Source organism: Myxine glutinosa, chromosome 5 (genome assembly GCF_964187855.1).
Source record: "Myxine glutinosa chromosome 5, kmMyxGlut1.1, whole genome shotgun sequence".
Lineage (NCBI taxonomy): Eukaryota > Metazoa > Chordata > Myxini > Myxiniformes > Myxinidae > Myxine > Myxine glutinosa.
The window spans coordinates 167,678,244-167,693,238 of record NC_136265.1 but is presented as its reverse complement, the minus strand read 5'-3'; the positions used below and the strand labels follow the sequence as shown (position 1 = coordinate 167,693,238).

The 14,995-nt window shown below is 47.3% G+C and overlaps 2 protein-coding genes across 5 annotated transcripts in view; one reads left to right on the top strand and one right to left on the bottom strand.

Moving 5' to 3' along the window:
- LOC144892419 (uncharacterized) overlaps positions 1 to 14,995 on the bottom strand; it is a 748,105-nt gene that overhangs the window by 379,286 nt on the left and 353,824 nt on the right. The gene's annotated exons all lie outside the window — the stretch shown is intronic.
- The window catches only part of LOC137426759 (uncharacterized), a 78,881-nt gene that overhangs the window by 54,101 nt on the left and 9,785 nt on the right, over positions 1 to 14,995 (top strand). For 3 of the 4 annotated variants that reach the window (XM_068115613.2, XM_068115615.2, XM_068115611.2), the window contains exons 4-6: positions 6,125 to 6,181; positions 6,553 to 6,612; positions 14,706 to 14,861. In XM_068115613.2, coding sequence (XP_067971714.1) covers positions 6,125 to 6,181; positions 6,553 to 6,612; positions 14,706 to 14,861 — 273 coding nt within the window. The remainder of the gene's footprint in view (positions 1 to 6,124; positions 6,182 to 6,552; positions 6,613 to 14,705; positions 14,862 to 14,995) is intronic. The other variant, XM_068115612.2, reaches the window with a different exon arrangement.

Here is a 14,995-nt window from a genome sequence, read left to right as displayed (position 1 = left end):
GTCGACAACGATTTGTCCCACTTCATCCTTCAAGCAACTCACCCCCATCACATCACACCTCTCTTTCGCTATCTGCTTTGCAATCCTGAATACTGCTTTCTGACCCTCTTCCGAATCCAAGCGTTCTGCCAACATTTTCCTACATGCCTCCTGCACCTTTGCTACCTCTTTCTTTGCAGCTTTCCTGGCTGCCTTATAACTTTCATGCTCTGCTGTTTCTGCTCCCGTACCCTTCGCCTTCTGCCACTCCTTGAACTTCTTCCTCTTCTCGTCAATCCTCTTTCCAACTTCATCATCCCACCACCATGTTTCTGAGTGCCTTGGTGGTCCTTTTGTCCATCCACATACCTCACCAACGGCTCCCAACAGACTAGCTTTCATTGACATCCAACCACTTTCAAGCTCAACCACATCATCCTTGACCGTACTCAGCCTCTCTTTTAATGCCTCCCTTACTGTCACCTCTTTCAACCTCCACACCTTCATTCTCGGTTGGTACTTCACCCGCCAAGCTCTCCTCGCACCTTTCACCCTTATGTCGCAGACAACCAAGTGGTGCTGTGAAACAGCCTCCTCCCCCGGGATCACCTTTGTGTCCCGGAGGTGCCCCCTATCTCGCCTACGCACCATCAGGTAGTCAACGGTTGTCGTCGACCCACCTGACGTGTATGTAACAAGCTTATTAGCCTCTTTCTGGAACTGAGTATTACAAATCAACAAATCGGCTCCATCAGCAAACTCCAAAATCCTTTCACCTTCTCCATTTCTCACACCATATCCGTAACCCCCATGAACTCCGTCAAAACCATCCATACTCCTTCCCACATGTCCATTTAGGTCTCCTCCTACCACAACAACTTCCTCATCTTTCACGTTTTCCATCAGCTTCTCTATCGCACACCAGCACTTGTCCTTCTCTTCATCGCTCCGACCAACCTGCGGAGCATATCCCGAGATGACGTTCACCAAGATCTTTCCAATCATCATTTTCACCATCATCAACCTATCACTCACTCTAGTCACACTCACCACACTGTCTACAAACTCCTCAGAAAACAGGACACCAACACCATTCACGCCCTCTAGGCACCCTTGCCACACAAACTTGTATTTCTGTCCCTGCCTACCCTTCACCATTCTCACACCACTTCCCTTCCATCTCGTCTCTTGCACACAACATATGTCCACTCTTCTTCTGACCAATACTTCCACCACTTCTCCTGACCTCCCTGTCATTGTCCCTACATTCCATGTCCCAAACCTCAGAAACCGATCTCCACTTCGGGCTGTACCCTGCCCACATGTAGTTGTAATTGTCATGGTTCTCTTTTTGAGGCAATGTTTTTATGGCTGGATGCCCTTCCTGACGCCAACCCTCTTAGTCGCCTCTTACGACACGCAGGGATACGGCGTACCTATTCTTATCCAGGGTACACACTGGGAAACGTTTAAAACATGGAAATTCTGGGGGGTGGGGGGGGGGGGGAGGGGGGGGTATCACGGCTGCAGTTTAAACATATTGAAATAAATATTTAAACAAAACCATGAAAAACAATCTGGGAAAAGTCTCTAAGTGAGAACGTGGATTTGAGAAAGCAGGAGCAGAGGTGAAAGAAAAACGAGTTTTAGGGGGCGGGGCACAAGTCGAGACGAGGAGGTCGCACGAGACACCAGGCCGCACGAGGCGCGAGCAAAGAAACGACTACACACAAATTTGCAACAACTACAAAACCAAAACCAAATAGAAACACACAATAACACATACACAACAAAATACGCAGCGGAAATTTGACAAAGAAACGAACGGGAAAACACTCAAACTTTGATGCCGTGGAGAGATTGAAGCAAGCCCCGTCGCTCGAGGGACCGGAAGTCTGCAAAAAAAAGAAGAAAAAAAAAGATAAATCCCCTGATAAATAACACATTTATTTTCCAGTTCTTTTATCCCATTGTTTGTATTCGTGTCTGAGTGGGGGCGTCCCGTTTAGGAATATAGTTTTAACCGGAGATAGGGGGATTAGAGGGTAGGAGTGAAACCTCCCCCATCCCGAGCATTAGCCCACCCTCCTCCCCTATGAGGGAGCCGGGAACGGGGGCGATGGCCAACCAGGTCTCGCTACAAATGATAATGGAACAAATGAGGGGATTGACTGAAATGAGCGGAATGAATAATAAAATGGATGCCCAGAGTGAACAAATGAGGGGAATGGAAGAGCGATTGGAGAACAAAATTAATGCTCAAACTGACAAAATTGATGGGTTAAAATGAGAATTAAAGGGGCAAATTGAGGGATTCAAGGAGGAATTGGAGGGACAAATTGATGGATTGAAAGGAGAAATGGGTGGAGTGAATGAACAAATGGGTGAACAAAGGAACAAAATGAAGGAAATGAATAACCGATTGGAAGGCAAAATTGGGGATATAACACAGCAATTGGGGGAACTAATTAATAAAATAGAGGGGAAAATGGACAGGCAAATTACGGACAGACCATGAATTTGAGGTTAAATTGGAAACGAGACTCGGTGAAATGGAACAGGTAATGGTAGTAGAATTTGAATCAAAAAGGGAGGAATTGATTTTAAAAATAGAAGAGGGCATGACCCAGGCTGTCCGAATGGGGGAAATGGAAGAGAGGATCGAATTGATAGTCAATGAGGACCTGGAAGGTTATCGTGCCCGTGTGGATGCCAGAATGCGGCAACAGGTAGAGGAATGGGGACTTTTCAAACAACGGGGGGGTGAATTGGTAAAGGGGCTGGAAGCCCGCGTAACGGAGCAGGAGCGGGTGTTTATTAATAAAGGCCTGTGGGGGCCACAAATGACTTATGAAAGGGTGAGTGATTTGATGCAGGAGTGACTGGGCACCTGTGACAATACCATCGAGGAAGAGGCTGCTCGAGTCCAAGAGAGCCTGGGAGTTGAGGTGGGTCGGTCCGTTGATAAGATTAAAGTGACCGAGGGGACCCTCACCACAAACAACAATTGGGTGCAAGGGCCTCCGAAATTGCATACCCAGCTGGGGGGGGGTGGCGGGGGGGTTGGCTCCGAGCTGGATTCGGACATTGAAGAGTCAGGAGATGGAGCTTCGGAGAAACTGGTCCCCATAATTAATTTGGAACAGATGCATGGAGTGGCAGAAAAACCCGAAGAAGGGGTTGTCACCTGCAGCTGCAGTTATTGGACATGCAAGGCCAAAATTTTCAAATTTAAATTTAAATGGGAATTTAATTTGGGGCAGCCTTGGAGGGAGTTGGTCCCTTGGCTGTGGAATTTGGACCAGGAGAGGTCAGTGGGGTCGGCCTCATGTAAAAGTTGCCCCTTTCGAAATTGGATTATGCCAGCCAGCTGGGGGGCTGTGCTGGCAGGATTGGGACGTGGGGCCCGACCATGGGTGACATGGCACGACCTGGGCCCCACAGAGGGTCTGGTCGAGTGTGGCTTCACTTGTCCATCGGGGCGCCGACCGAGCGAGTGTGGCTTCACTTGTCCATCGGGGCGCCGACCGAGCGAGTGTCTCGGGCCTGCAGGGTCACCGGACCCTGGTGGGGGTTAAGACCTCCGGGGGGTCCAAGGTGGTTTCTCGCAGGCAGCTGGTATGGTGTATCAGGAGGACCACTAGGTGGAGGTGTTGTGGGCCGCACTTTGGTGTTGGCACCACGGACGGCCAACACTGGCCTGATGTGGTGACCGCCTAGGCATGCGGCCTGGCAGCCTTTCCCTGTGACTCTGGGACAGCCAGCATGTGGTGACCTGCCATGCTGTCCTGGGCTATGAACGTGGGTCGAACCAAATGGACAGGAATGTAATAGCCTACTGGACAACCATTGGAGCATCTGTGGAACATGATGGTGTGAGAATGATCTTCCACAGATGTTCCGCTGTGATTTGCGGACTCTCGACTTGGGAAGAGAACCATCGGTTTGATGGAATCGGGAAATTTGTAACGAGCCGGGCATACAGGGCCATGCTAGGCAGGCATGTGTATGGAGAAGCACCCTTCTTTGGTGAAGATAGTGAAATGTGGAAAAATTGGCATGGGTAATCTGAGGGTTAGATGTAAATTTAAGGGTGAATTTTGTGAAGAGGCCGTGGTGGACACTGACAGCAGTAACACCATTATTGATCCAGGTGTGCTTTACCAAAGTGTTGGAGGCTGGGACAAAAATTATAGAGTAGTAGGACACAGCCTCCAACCGGCTACGGGGGCGACGGTGCCAATATTTGGGACGCGGGGTTGTGGAGATGTGGTTGGGTAGTCTGGAGGTCAACGTGGTGCTGTGGGTGGCCGAGGTGTGTGAACCATGTCTTCTGGGATCGAGTCTCCTGGAGGAGCATGGCTGTCAACTAGACCTTGGGCGTGGTTCAGTGTGGGTGGGCACTGGGGGCTGCATGTGAGTAGACTGGGGGATGTGAGAGGTGCAGGGGACGTGATGAGGATGCCACACACTGCGACCGTTCCCCCCAGGTCCTAGGTTTTGGGAATGGTGGAGTTGGCAGCAGGTGCTCACCACATTGGCAAGCTGGGGCTAGTGGCGCCGTGTTCCTCGCAGGGGGTAAAAGGATGGATGGTGGTTCACACCCTTATGGACACTCATGGGCCATTTTGGCGTTTCGGCTGCTCAGCTTATCCCGATGGCCCTTGCACGATAGAGGGGCGGAGCTGTTGTAGCCAAATGTAGTAGTGTAATAAAGGTCACCGGAGGAGGCGGATCCACATACTTGCCAGTACAGAGGATAAAATGGCAATTTGGTGGAATTTGATTCGCCCCATGGGATGCATTTTAGGAATTCTGTTGGGTGGATGGCACTCTTGGACCCGACCAACTTGCAAATACCTGCACATCAAGGTAGAGGTAAGGCCTTGATGTTTACTGTCCCAGGGTTCAGTACTTTCTCATTTAAATTGGGACGAGTAATTTGGAATAGGGGGCGAATGAAAGTGATGGCATGGCCGGTGAGGGGATTAGTGTGTTAGCCACAAAGTGTCTTGTGGGTGGCGTTCGTTTATCTGTAGATTTGTTGTGTTTTTGTGTGGTCGTGAGGATGGAAATTGAGTGATGATTATTGAAATGTGTGGTTAAATTGTGAATGGGGATTTCACATGTAAGCAGGCCATGGCAAAACCTTTTTGTGACATCTTCCAATGAAATATGTGGTTGAGAATTGAATGGCAGGGGGGGAGGAAATATTTTGTGGATTTTGTGGGTGGGGGAGGTGTGTGTGTCCGCCGGTAGGTGCTCTGGAGGAGCGGTGACTGCGGTCCCCCCTGCGGTAATTGCCCCTGGCAGCCAGTGGCGTCTGGAAATTGTGAGCCCGTCGGTGGTGGGGGTCTGTTTGGGCGCCCTGTGGTATGGAGAGACCCTCGGCGACCGGTGAGGCTGTGTGGAAGCCTGGTGTGGAGACCTCCCCAGTGAGACGACAGCTAAAGAAGCTGTTTGGCTGCCATGGGCGCCAAGGGTTAAAGGGAGTTAAAGGGGGAGAAGTCGTAAGTCGGGCGACTTGTTTTTGAACTGCGGGCACCATAGCCTGAAGTAGATTCCCGTTACCATAGCCCCCACCCGTTACCTCACCGCTGCCTTGTAGAAATGCACACACATGTGTAATGACATCTATGCCATGGTCCTGCAGGGGCATGAAATATGTGCTTTGATGATTTTGTGCTTTGGTCTTGCAGGGGGGGTGGGGGGGGGGGTGAAATATGTGCTTTGATGATTTTGTGCTTTGTTGATATTTTGAAACGTGTGTGAATGGTTATGGGATTTGTGTGAGTGAATTGGGCGAAATCTTCCGAGCCATGTCGCTCACCTGTAACACCAGGATAGGGCCCGCGGAAATTTGGGGTACATTGGGATGGCCCCGCAGGTAACGTTGAGTCTTGTGGCATCCACCGGGGGACGTGGACTGGAGGAAAGGGTTGTATTAATATTTTTGAATTTTTGCATTTTTGATGGTTAAGTTTTGTGGTTAAGGGAGATTTTTGTGTGCTTTGTTGAGATAAGGGGGGGGGGGGGGGGCTCATTAGTACCAAACCCTGTGTACCTGCACTTCAAAGAGTAGGGTTTTCCACTCTATCGGTGGTTACTTGGCTACAGACTAAAGCTGCCTTTCGTGTCACAACAGCTCTGGATGGAGATATGCATGTTGAAAATACAAGTTTTGACGGATCTAATCTCCCAGGTAAGATCACATCGCCGTGAATCTTAAACATGTTGCCATGATTGCAATGTGCATGCAGTTTGTACAAATATGATCATTTAGGCCTTGTTTTGAGTTATGGTAACTAACTTGTGTTTGAATTACTTTTGTTTGAGATTCTTACCATTTTACAAGCTCAATGGTGCACACATATTGTGTTTTATTTCATTTCTTTCATTGCCTCAGATGAACTGTCTTCACGTTCTCACTCTTCGTACGATTATAATTTCAAATTTATATTTGATCTTTCGATCCAATACTTTTTTCTTTTTTTTTTCTTTTTTCTTTTCTTTCAGGCTCGTCCTTCAAAGAGGTTTTTTGTTAACCCTGGTAAATGTTTCTGACTATTTCAGCAGTCTTGGATGAAGATCTGGAGGTTCCTTCTGAATGCATTAACGAGTCTATTCTGCAGGGTAAGGCCGAGGCATGTACATTCTTGCCAAGTACGATTATTAAATGGACTCACAAACCAATATTTATATAAAACACCTGCCATCTGTCTCTTTTAAAGTATTCTTCTCCTGAGGAGGACATACGTTTTTCTAGCATGTCCTCCATATTGGTTTCTCACCGAACAGCCTTCATACATGAAATTATTTTGGATGCAGTGGACGTGTATGTGGTGGAAATAGCACCACATTCGGTCATAGTTGATATTACAAATCATCTTCCTCTGTACCTCCACCATTGATGGTAGGTGGAGGTTATGTTTTCACCCCTGTCTGTCTGTGTCATATTCTGTTTTCACCTCTTTCACCTGTTTCACAGTAACAGTTTCAGTTTGAAATGAAATAAGAGGTGAAACAGTTTCATCTGTTTCACCTCTTATTGATGGTAGGTCTGTGTCGTTTATTTGTCTGCGAGTGCAATAACTCGCGAACGCCTTCAGCTAACTTCATCAAACTTTACCAGAGGATTCCTAAGGTCAATGTTTTTTTTGATTATCGAGGTTAAAGGTCAATGTGACAGTGACGATTTTCATCATACCTGTAAGGCCACCTGATACCACCATCATACCACCTGACGCCTTCTTGTTTGTCTGTCTGCGAGCAGGATATTTCAAAAACATGTGGATGTATTCAGACGAAATTTGGTGGACAGGTTGGTGTGTTGTGACAAGGACGAATTGATTAGATTTTGTTGAAGATTAAGATCTGGATACGCAAATTTTGAAGTGATTCTTCACCATTGAGAGATAGGGCCAAAACAATATGCAGCACGATATCTCAAAAAGTTGTGGACCATTTCTGACCAAACTTGGTGGATGAGTTGGTTCGGTGAGGAGAACAAGCCGGTTAGATTTTGGTTCAAATCCGAATCCAGGTCGGGCGATGAAATCGATGAAATCCTATCGATGAAATCCAAAACATAAACTGTTCAGCCTGGCGAAGTCATGCGCTCTACTAAGTGCCGATCTCGTGTTCATAATGTAATGGAATCTTCTCAAAATTATAATATGTAATATGATACACTACATGGCCAAAAGTATGCAGACATCCCTTCTAATTAGTGGATTCGGCTGTTTCAGCCACACCCATTGCTGAAAGGTATATGTAATCAAGCACACAGCCATGCAATCTCCATAGACAAACATTGGCAGTAGAATGGGCCGTACTGAAGAGCTCAGCGACTTTCAACGTGGCACCATCATAGGATGCCACCTTTCCAACAAGTCAGTCTGTCAAATTTCTGCCCTGTTAGAGCTGCCCCGGTCAACTGTAAGTGCTGTTATTGTGAAGTGGAAACGTCTAGGAGCACCAACAGCTCAGTCGTGAAGTGGTAGGACACAAGCTCACAGAACAGGACTGCAGAGTGCTGAAGCGCATAAAAATCGTCTGTCCTTGGGTGCAACACTTACTACTGAGTTCCAAACTGCCTTTGGAAGCAACGTCGGCACAACTGTTTGTCGGGAGCTTCATGAAATGGATTTCCATGGCCGAGCAGCCATACACAAGCCTAACATGACCATGCGCAATGCCAAGCATCGGCTGGAGTGGTGTAAAGCTCACCGCCATTGGACTCTGGAGCAGTGGAAACGCGTTCTCTGGAGTGATGAATCACGCTTCACCACCTGGCAGTCCGACGGACGAATCTGGGTTTGGCAGATGCTAGGAGAATTTTTTTTTTTTTTTTTTTTTGTATACTGAATCGAGGCTCGTGAAAGAGCTAAGAATGCTACCTGTCCGAATGCATAGTGCCAACTGTAAAATTTGGTGGAGGAGGAATAATGGTCTGGGATGTTTTTCCTGGTTTGGGCTGGGCCCCTTAGTTCCAGTGAAGGAAAATCTTAACGCTACAGCATACAATGACGTTCTAGCCGATTGTGTTCTTCCAACTTTGTGGCAACAGTTGAGGGAACGCCCTTTCCTGTTTCAACATGACAATGCCCCCGTGTACAAAGCGAAGTCCATACAGAAATGATTTGTCGAGATCGGTGTGGAAGAACTTGACTGGCCTGCACAGAGCCCTGACCTCAACCCCAATTGAACGCCGACTACGAGCCAGGCCTCATCACCCAACATCAGTGCCCGACCTCACCAATGCTCTTGTGGCTGAATGGAAGCAAATCCCCGCAGCAATGTTCCAACATCTAGTGGAAAGCCTTCCCAGAAGAGTGGAGGTTGTTTTCTAATGCCCATGATTTTGGAATGAGATGTTCGACGAGCACATATGGGTGTGATGTTGGGGTGTCCACATACTTTTGGCCATGTAGTGTCTGTTGTAATCAACCAAATGTCTTACAAAACTGACAAAAAGTATAAAGTGCATTTCCAGGAATGTGCCATTGCACATAGCCCACCAAAGTTGGGGCGAGAAGAGTACTCCCATCCGGAGTGCGGAAGTGTCCACTGATATATCTAATTATTGTCACATGACATAATCCGTAATGGAACTGAGTGTGCCCAGGTCAGGTCCATGGTTGTCTTGTCAGAAGCATTTTATAACATCAGTGTGCAACAATTGCTTTACTTGTTTATCATTAGTGACAAATGGGCAGTGTACAAGTCCCATGTGGTTGAAAAGGGTAGTTGGCATTGTCACATAAGTATTCTGCGTGCACGCATTCTGTTTGTTGGGGGAATGTGAAAAGCACTCAGAAGTTGGAGAATTGGACAGAATTGGACTCCCATTCACACAGACTGTTGCATTTGGTGCCTTTCATCAATCGTGCAAATTTCATTTCAAAAGCATTTGTTAGTAATAAGGATGGAAAGCCTGGTGTTGTGTCTTTAACCCTGGTGTTGGGCTAGCGGCTAGGGTGCCGGCTTAGGATCCTAGGATCCTGGGTTCGAATCCCGGTCGATTGCTGAATTAACGCCAGGGGGGTTGACTCAGCCTGTCATCCTTCCGAGGTCGGCTAATTGAGTACCAGTTCACTGGTAATTCCCTGTTTGTCGTTAAAGGCGGCAAAAAGGGTTGGCGTCAGGAAGGGCATCCGGCCGTAAAACATTGCTTCAAAAAGGGGACCAAAAAACAACAACCACGGTGCCCGAAAAAGGCCAACCCCCGCTTGCGGGGTAAAATGGCCTCTAAAGGTGGTTATTTTTTTTATATATAAGGATGGAAAGCATCGTTTTATTTTTCTATCGATCGAAGGCTTGAAGTGCAACTTAACATACATCTCATGCAGGACAAAGACATTATTAGACGTCAGTTTACTTTGATGTAAATCACAATGGCACAGAGACAACAGGTAAGTCTATGCAGTCTCTCGTATTTAAAACTTTGTTCTGAACATCATAATCATGCCGAGGCCTTTTTTATGCCTCTGCAGCCGAAGGCACTGGAAGCGTTATGGTTTTGGGTTGTCCATCTGTCTGTGCATATGTAGTAGATTTATCGTTACCGCGATAACTTGTGAACCACAGGAAGGATTTCAACCAAACTTGACACAGGTATAGACCGCGATCCAAAGATGAATCTACTCAATGCTGGGATTCAAAAGGTCAAAGGTCATGTGTCCTTTGAAAATATGTTTGCCGATCATAACTCAAGTTTGACGCATCTGATGTTTTCTCTTTTCTACTCATACCTCTTTTCTCTTTCACACCCTCTCTTGTGTAACCTTTAATTGAGATCAAACATAACAGTGGGTTGACATCTGGTGTGAACATCTGGAGGCATATCCATCAACGCATGTGTGTCGAAATCCATTTTCTACTTCTATTTCTACTTCCTTTCTCCTTTCTCTGATCCACGCCCTCACTTCAGGGACTTTTCCCAGATTGTTTTTCACGGTTTTGTTTAAATATGTTTAAACTTTACCCTGCAGTGTTTTATTCAGTGGTTTATTACAACACACTGTTTTTCTTCCTATTTAAAAGGCTTTTTCCAATTCCCTCATCAAATCATTCCATTTCAAAAAAAAAAAAATCTCCTACAGTCATTCCTTTCTACAGTCTCTAAATTCACATTCATTCCACCCCTCCTCTATCGTTTTCAAATGGATCTTTGACTTGAAAATCACAATAAACCCAGTTTGTAATAAATGTTTGTTTTTCATTAATCATCCACTTTCTAAAGTCCCCCCTCACCCCTCCCTTTTAATTCTCCCCCCTCAACCCTCCCCTCCTAAACTCCCCCCTCACCCCTCCCTTCCTAAACTACACCCTTGCCCCACCCTTCCTAAACTCCCCCCTCGCCCCTCCCCTATAAATCTCCCCACTCACCCCTTCCCTTCAAAACTCCCCCCTCACTCCTCCCCTTCAAAACTCCCTCTCATCCCTCCCCTTCAAAACTCCCCCCCTCACCCCTCCCCTTCAAAACTCCCCCTCACCCCTCCCCTTCAAAACTCCCCCCTCCCCCCTCCCCTTCAAAACTCCTCCCCCCCCACCCATCCCCTTCTAATCTCCCCCCAACTGTTTTTCTCCAATTCTCCCTCCTCCTCAAACCTGCCTCCTCCCCACTTCCTCTCCCTTCCATCACATACCTCCACCTCCTCCAACCGTCGACTTTGCTCTGCCCCCCCCCCCCCCCCCTCAAACAACACCTCACTTTGCCTCTTCTCATCACCATCAAACCTTTTGTCCTCCTCATCCTTCCCTTTCTCCGAACTCTTCTGCAATCTCCGACACAAACCTGAACCTGAGCCTCGTCCGGGAGGTGGAGTTGCTATCTTTGTCAAAAACTCTCTTCCTCACTCTCCCTGCACTGCCCTCTCTCCATCCCACCCCCAGGAGTACCTCTGGCTACAGCTTCCTCTCCACTCCCACCTTTTGTTCATATGTGTTCTGCACCATCCTGCAAACAATGATGACTCGATTTACATCTCCATGTCTAACAACATGGACCAACTTCTATCCACTTATCCCAACTCTCTTCCTCATGTGGTGACTTCAACTGTCATCATGCCAGCTGGCTGGGTATGGGTACCTCTCTCACCAGCCATGGCACCTCAGCAAAGGACTTCTGCGACTCACTGGGACTGACACAATCTGTCAATTTCCCGACCCGGATCTCAGTCAACGGAGCATCTTCTCTTCCAGACTAGGTTATGACTAACTTCCCTGCAAATGTCGGCTGCTCTTCTTCTGCTCCAATCGGTTCTTCTGATCATTTCCTTGTTAAAGTGGACATCTCTCTGGCCATTCTCAGAGAGCCTCCTCAGCGCTGACGAGTCTGGCATTTCACTAATCACGGTCTTCAAGCAGCCATCAATCATGTGGACTGGTCTCCCATCGCCACTGCCTCTGACATCAACTCTTCCTGGGAATTCTTCCAAAGTAAACTGCTCTCTCATGCACAGATTTATCCCATCTCGGCTTCAGTTGTCATACCCTTCCCTCCTGTCCATGGTACACTGAAGCTTGTGGTGAGGCAGTTGCCCTGAAACAACTTGCCTTCACCTCATGGAAGGCTAATCCAACTGAAGGTATTCTCAGTTCCTTTCACAAAACTCGGAAGAAGTGTGTGTCTACCCTCAGGAGAGCCAGGACACAATATTTCTCTATTCTCAAGACTGAACTCTCAAACCTGGCTCCCTCCTCCAAATTCTGTTGGTGTCTGGTCAAATCTGTTTCTGGTGTTTGTTCCCCCTCCATCCCCTCCTTTACCTCAAACGGCTACACAGCTGACACCGCACGTGAAAAAGCCAAATTCCTCAACTCTGTGTTTGCCTCAAATTATTGTGTCCCGAACGCATCTCTCTCTGTACCCATCTTACCCAGTCGAACCCAGCTGCTCCCGGACTCTGTGTCCTTCTCTCCTGACAAAGTGGAGAAGTTTTTGTCAAACCTCGACTCTGATTCTGCAACTGGACCAGACGGCATCAGCCCACGGGTCCTAAAATCCTGCTCTGCTGCTCTATCTCACCCTCTCTCTGTTCTCTTCAACCTCTCTTTTGCCCAAGGTCATCTGCTAGCATCTTGGAAATCAGCAAACATTACCGCTTTACACAAAAAGGTGCAAAAACAGATCCTTGCAACTACAGACCAATCAGCCTGCTTCCAATTTATCAGTAAAGTCATGGAATCCATAATTGCTTCAGATATCAAATCCTTCCTCTTCTCCAATGGCTTGATCTCGGATCATCAATTTGGATTCAGACCAGGTCATTCTACTCTGGACATGCTGCTTCTGCTGTCTCAACAATGGATGGAGGTCCTTAATACCAAAGAGGAAATCAGAGCTGTCTCCCTTGACATATCACATGCCTTCGATACGGTCTGGCACCCCGCTCTGCTCATCAAACTCTCCTCCTATGGTATCCATGGAAATCTCCACGCATGACTTGCGGACTTCCTCTCTGGTCGAAGTCAACATGTGGCCCTGAATGGTTTTCTCTCATCTCCCCTTCCTGTTCAGGCTGGAGTTCCGCAAGGCAGTGTTCTGGGCCCTGTTGTGCTTTTTCTGGTCTTCATCAATGATCTCTCAGACTCTTGAAAATCCTCTCTATCTCTTTGCTGATGACTCCACTCTCTGCCACTCCATACCTCATCCCTCAGATCGGCAGTCTGGAGCCTCCTCGCTCTCTGCAGACCTGGACAAAATCACAGACTGGTCAAACAAGTGGAACATGTCTTTCAATCCAAAGACAAATCTCACACTCTCACTATGTCTCTCTGAAAAGTCTGACTGGACAACCCTCCAATCTACTTTCTCAACAATCCTCTTCAATAAGTCCTGTCACTCAAGCTTTTGTGTCTCACTATCTGCCATGATCTTTCCTGGGAAAACCACATTTCCAAGCAGGCCTCCAAAGCCAGTCGCTGACTGGGCGTCTTCCGTCGTGCGAAGTCCTTCCTTGGCACACCTGAGCTCCTCACCACATGCAAGGCTTTCATCCGCAGCTCAATGGAATACTGTTCTCCCCTCTGGGCCGGTGCTCCTGCCTCACCTAGCTCAGCTTCATGCTGGTGAAACCAAAACTTTCAGAATCATTGGAATTGCCCGCGATGAAACTAACTCCGAGGGCCTTTCACTCGCTCACAGCAGGCAGGTAGGTCGGTGGTCTTTCTATCTTCTCCCAACTCCTCTCCGACCTTTCTCCCCCAGCTCTGTCTGTGCTCTGTCCCCCAAATATTCCTACAGGTCGCACAAGATCTGCCTGCAACCCTCTTATGGTTAAACTGCCAAAATCAAGACTCTCGAATCACCTTCACTCTTTCATTCCTCTTTTCTCCTGCCTCTGGAACAAACTTCCTCACTCCCTTCAATCCCACTCCTCCCTCCAGGTCTTTAAAACAGCTGTTCACCACCACCATCTCATCCCGCATCCAAAACCTTGTTTTTTTTCTACCCCCGTTAATTCACCCCAGATCCACTTTTTAAAAATTCCGACTTCTTTCCTGGAAGTTCTAGCGCTGTCCATGTGTTTTTTTTACCTCTCCCACTCCTCCCCCCCCCCCCCCCCCCCCTTTCACATGCCTCCTCCCCCCAAGCCCTCTCCCTCCCACAGATCTCCCGATGTCCCTGCTTTCAAATGTTGTACTTGTGTACTGCCCTCTCTCTCCCCATCTTGTCTCTCGCTCCCTTTATCATATGTTTTATGTGTCAGTTTGCCTTTTTTAGCTTATTTATTAAATAATGTAGTTTAATTTAATCCTGTGTCAGGTAGTATTGCATAAGTAACTGTTGAATAAGCAGTTGTTGAATGTAAGCATTGCCACTACTGGATTTGGTGTGTGTGTGTGTGTGTGTGTGTGTGTGTGTGTGTGTGTGTGTGTGTGTGTGTGTGTGTGTGTGTGTGTGTGTGTGTGTGTGTGTGTGTGTGTGTGTGTGTGTGTGTGTAAAATATGTGCAATATGCATGCAGCATACCACTGTGCAATATGTCGTGCATAACGTTTGTATCTTATCTCATTAGGTGTGGTACCATTGCATTCATAAATCCATGCAGTATATGATGAATAAGTGCAGTGCTGCTAAAGTTTGCCAGATAAATCGGAAGTCTATATGATTCTACCTGTGGTAGACCATATCGTTACATAACAAAGGGGAACTATTGTGAATAGCATTCATTGCTGCCATTCCAGAGATAAGATATTTGCTGATATTTTCACATATAGGTGAACAGGATCCTGTTCCAATGGATGAAAAACATTTTGGGGATCATATCACTATTCCCTCGTCTTCTCAAGAGCCTTTGAGCAACGTCTACGTGAAGCAAGAGTCGTGCTCTGCTAATAAAAAAGAGCCTGCGTTTGAAACTCCCTCTGCAGTTGGTGAGCACAGCCTTCTTTGTACACATTACTGGATTAAATTCCTCTATTTCTAAGTTCAGTCAAAATTGTGAAGTTCAGCGCAAGTTCAGGCTGCAGCGGCTCGCATTCCTGGTGGTGTTTTGGGTTCATTCTTG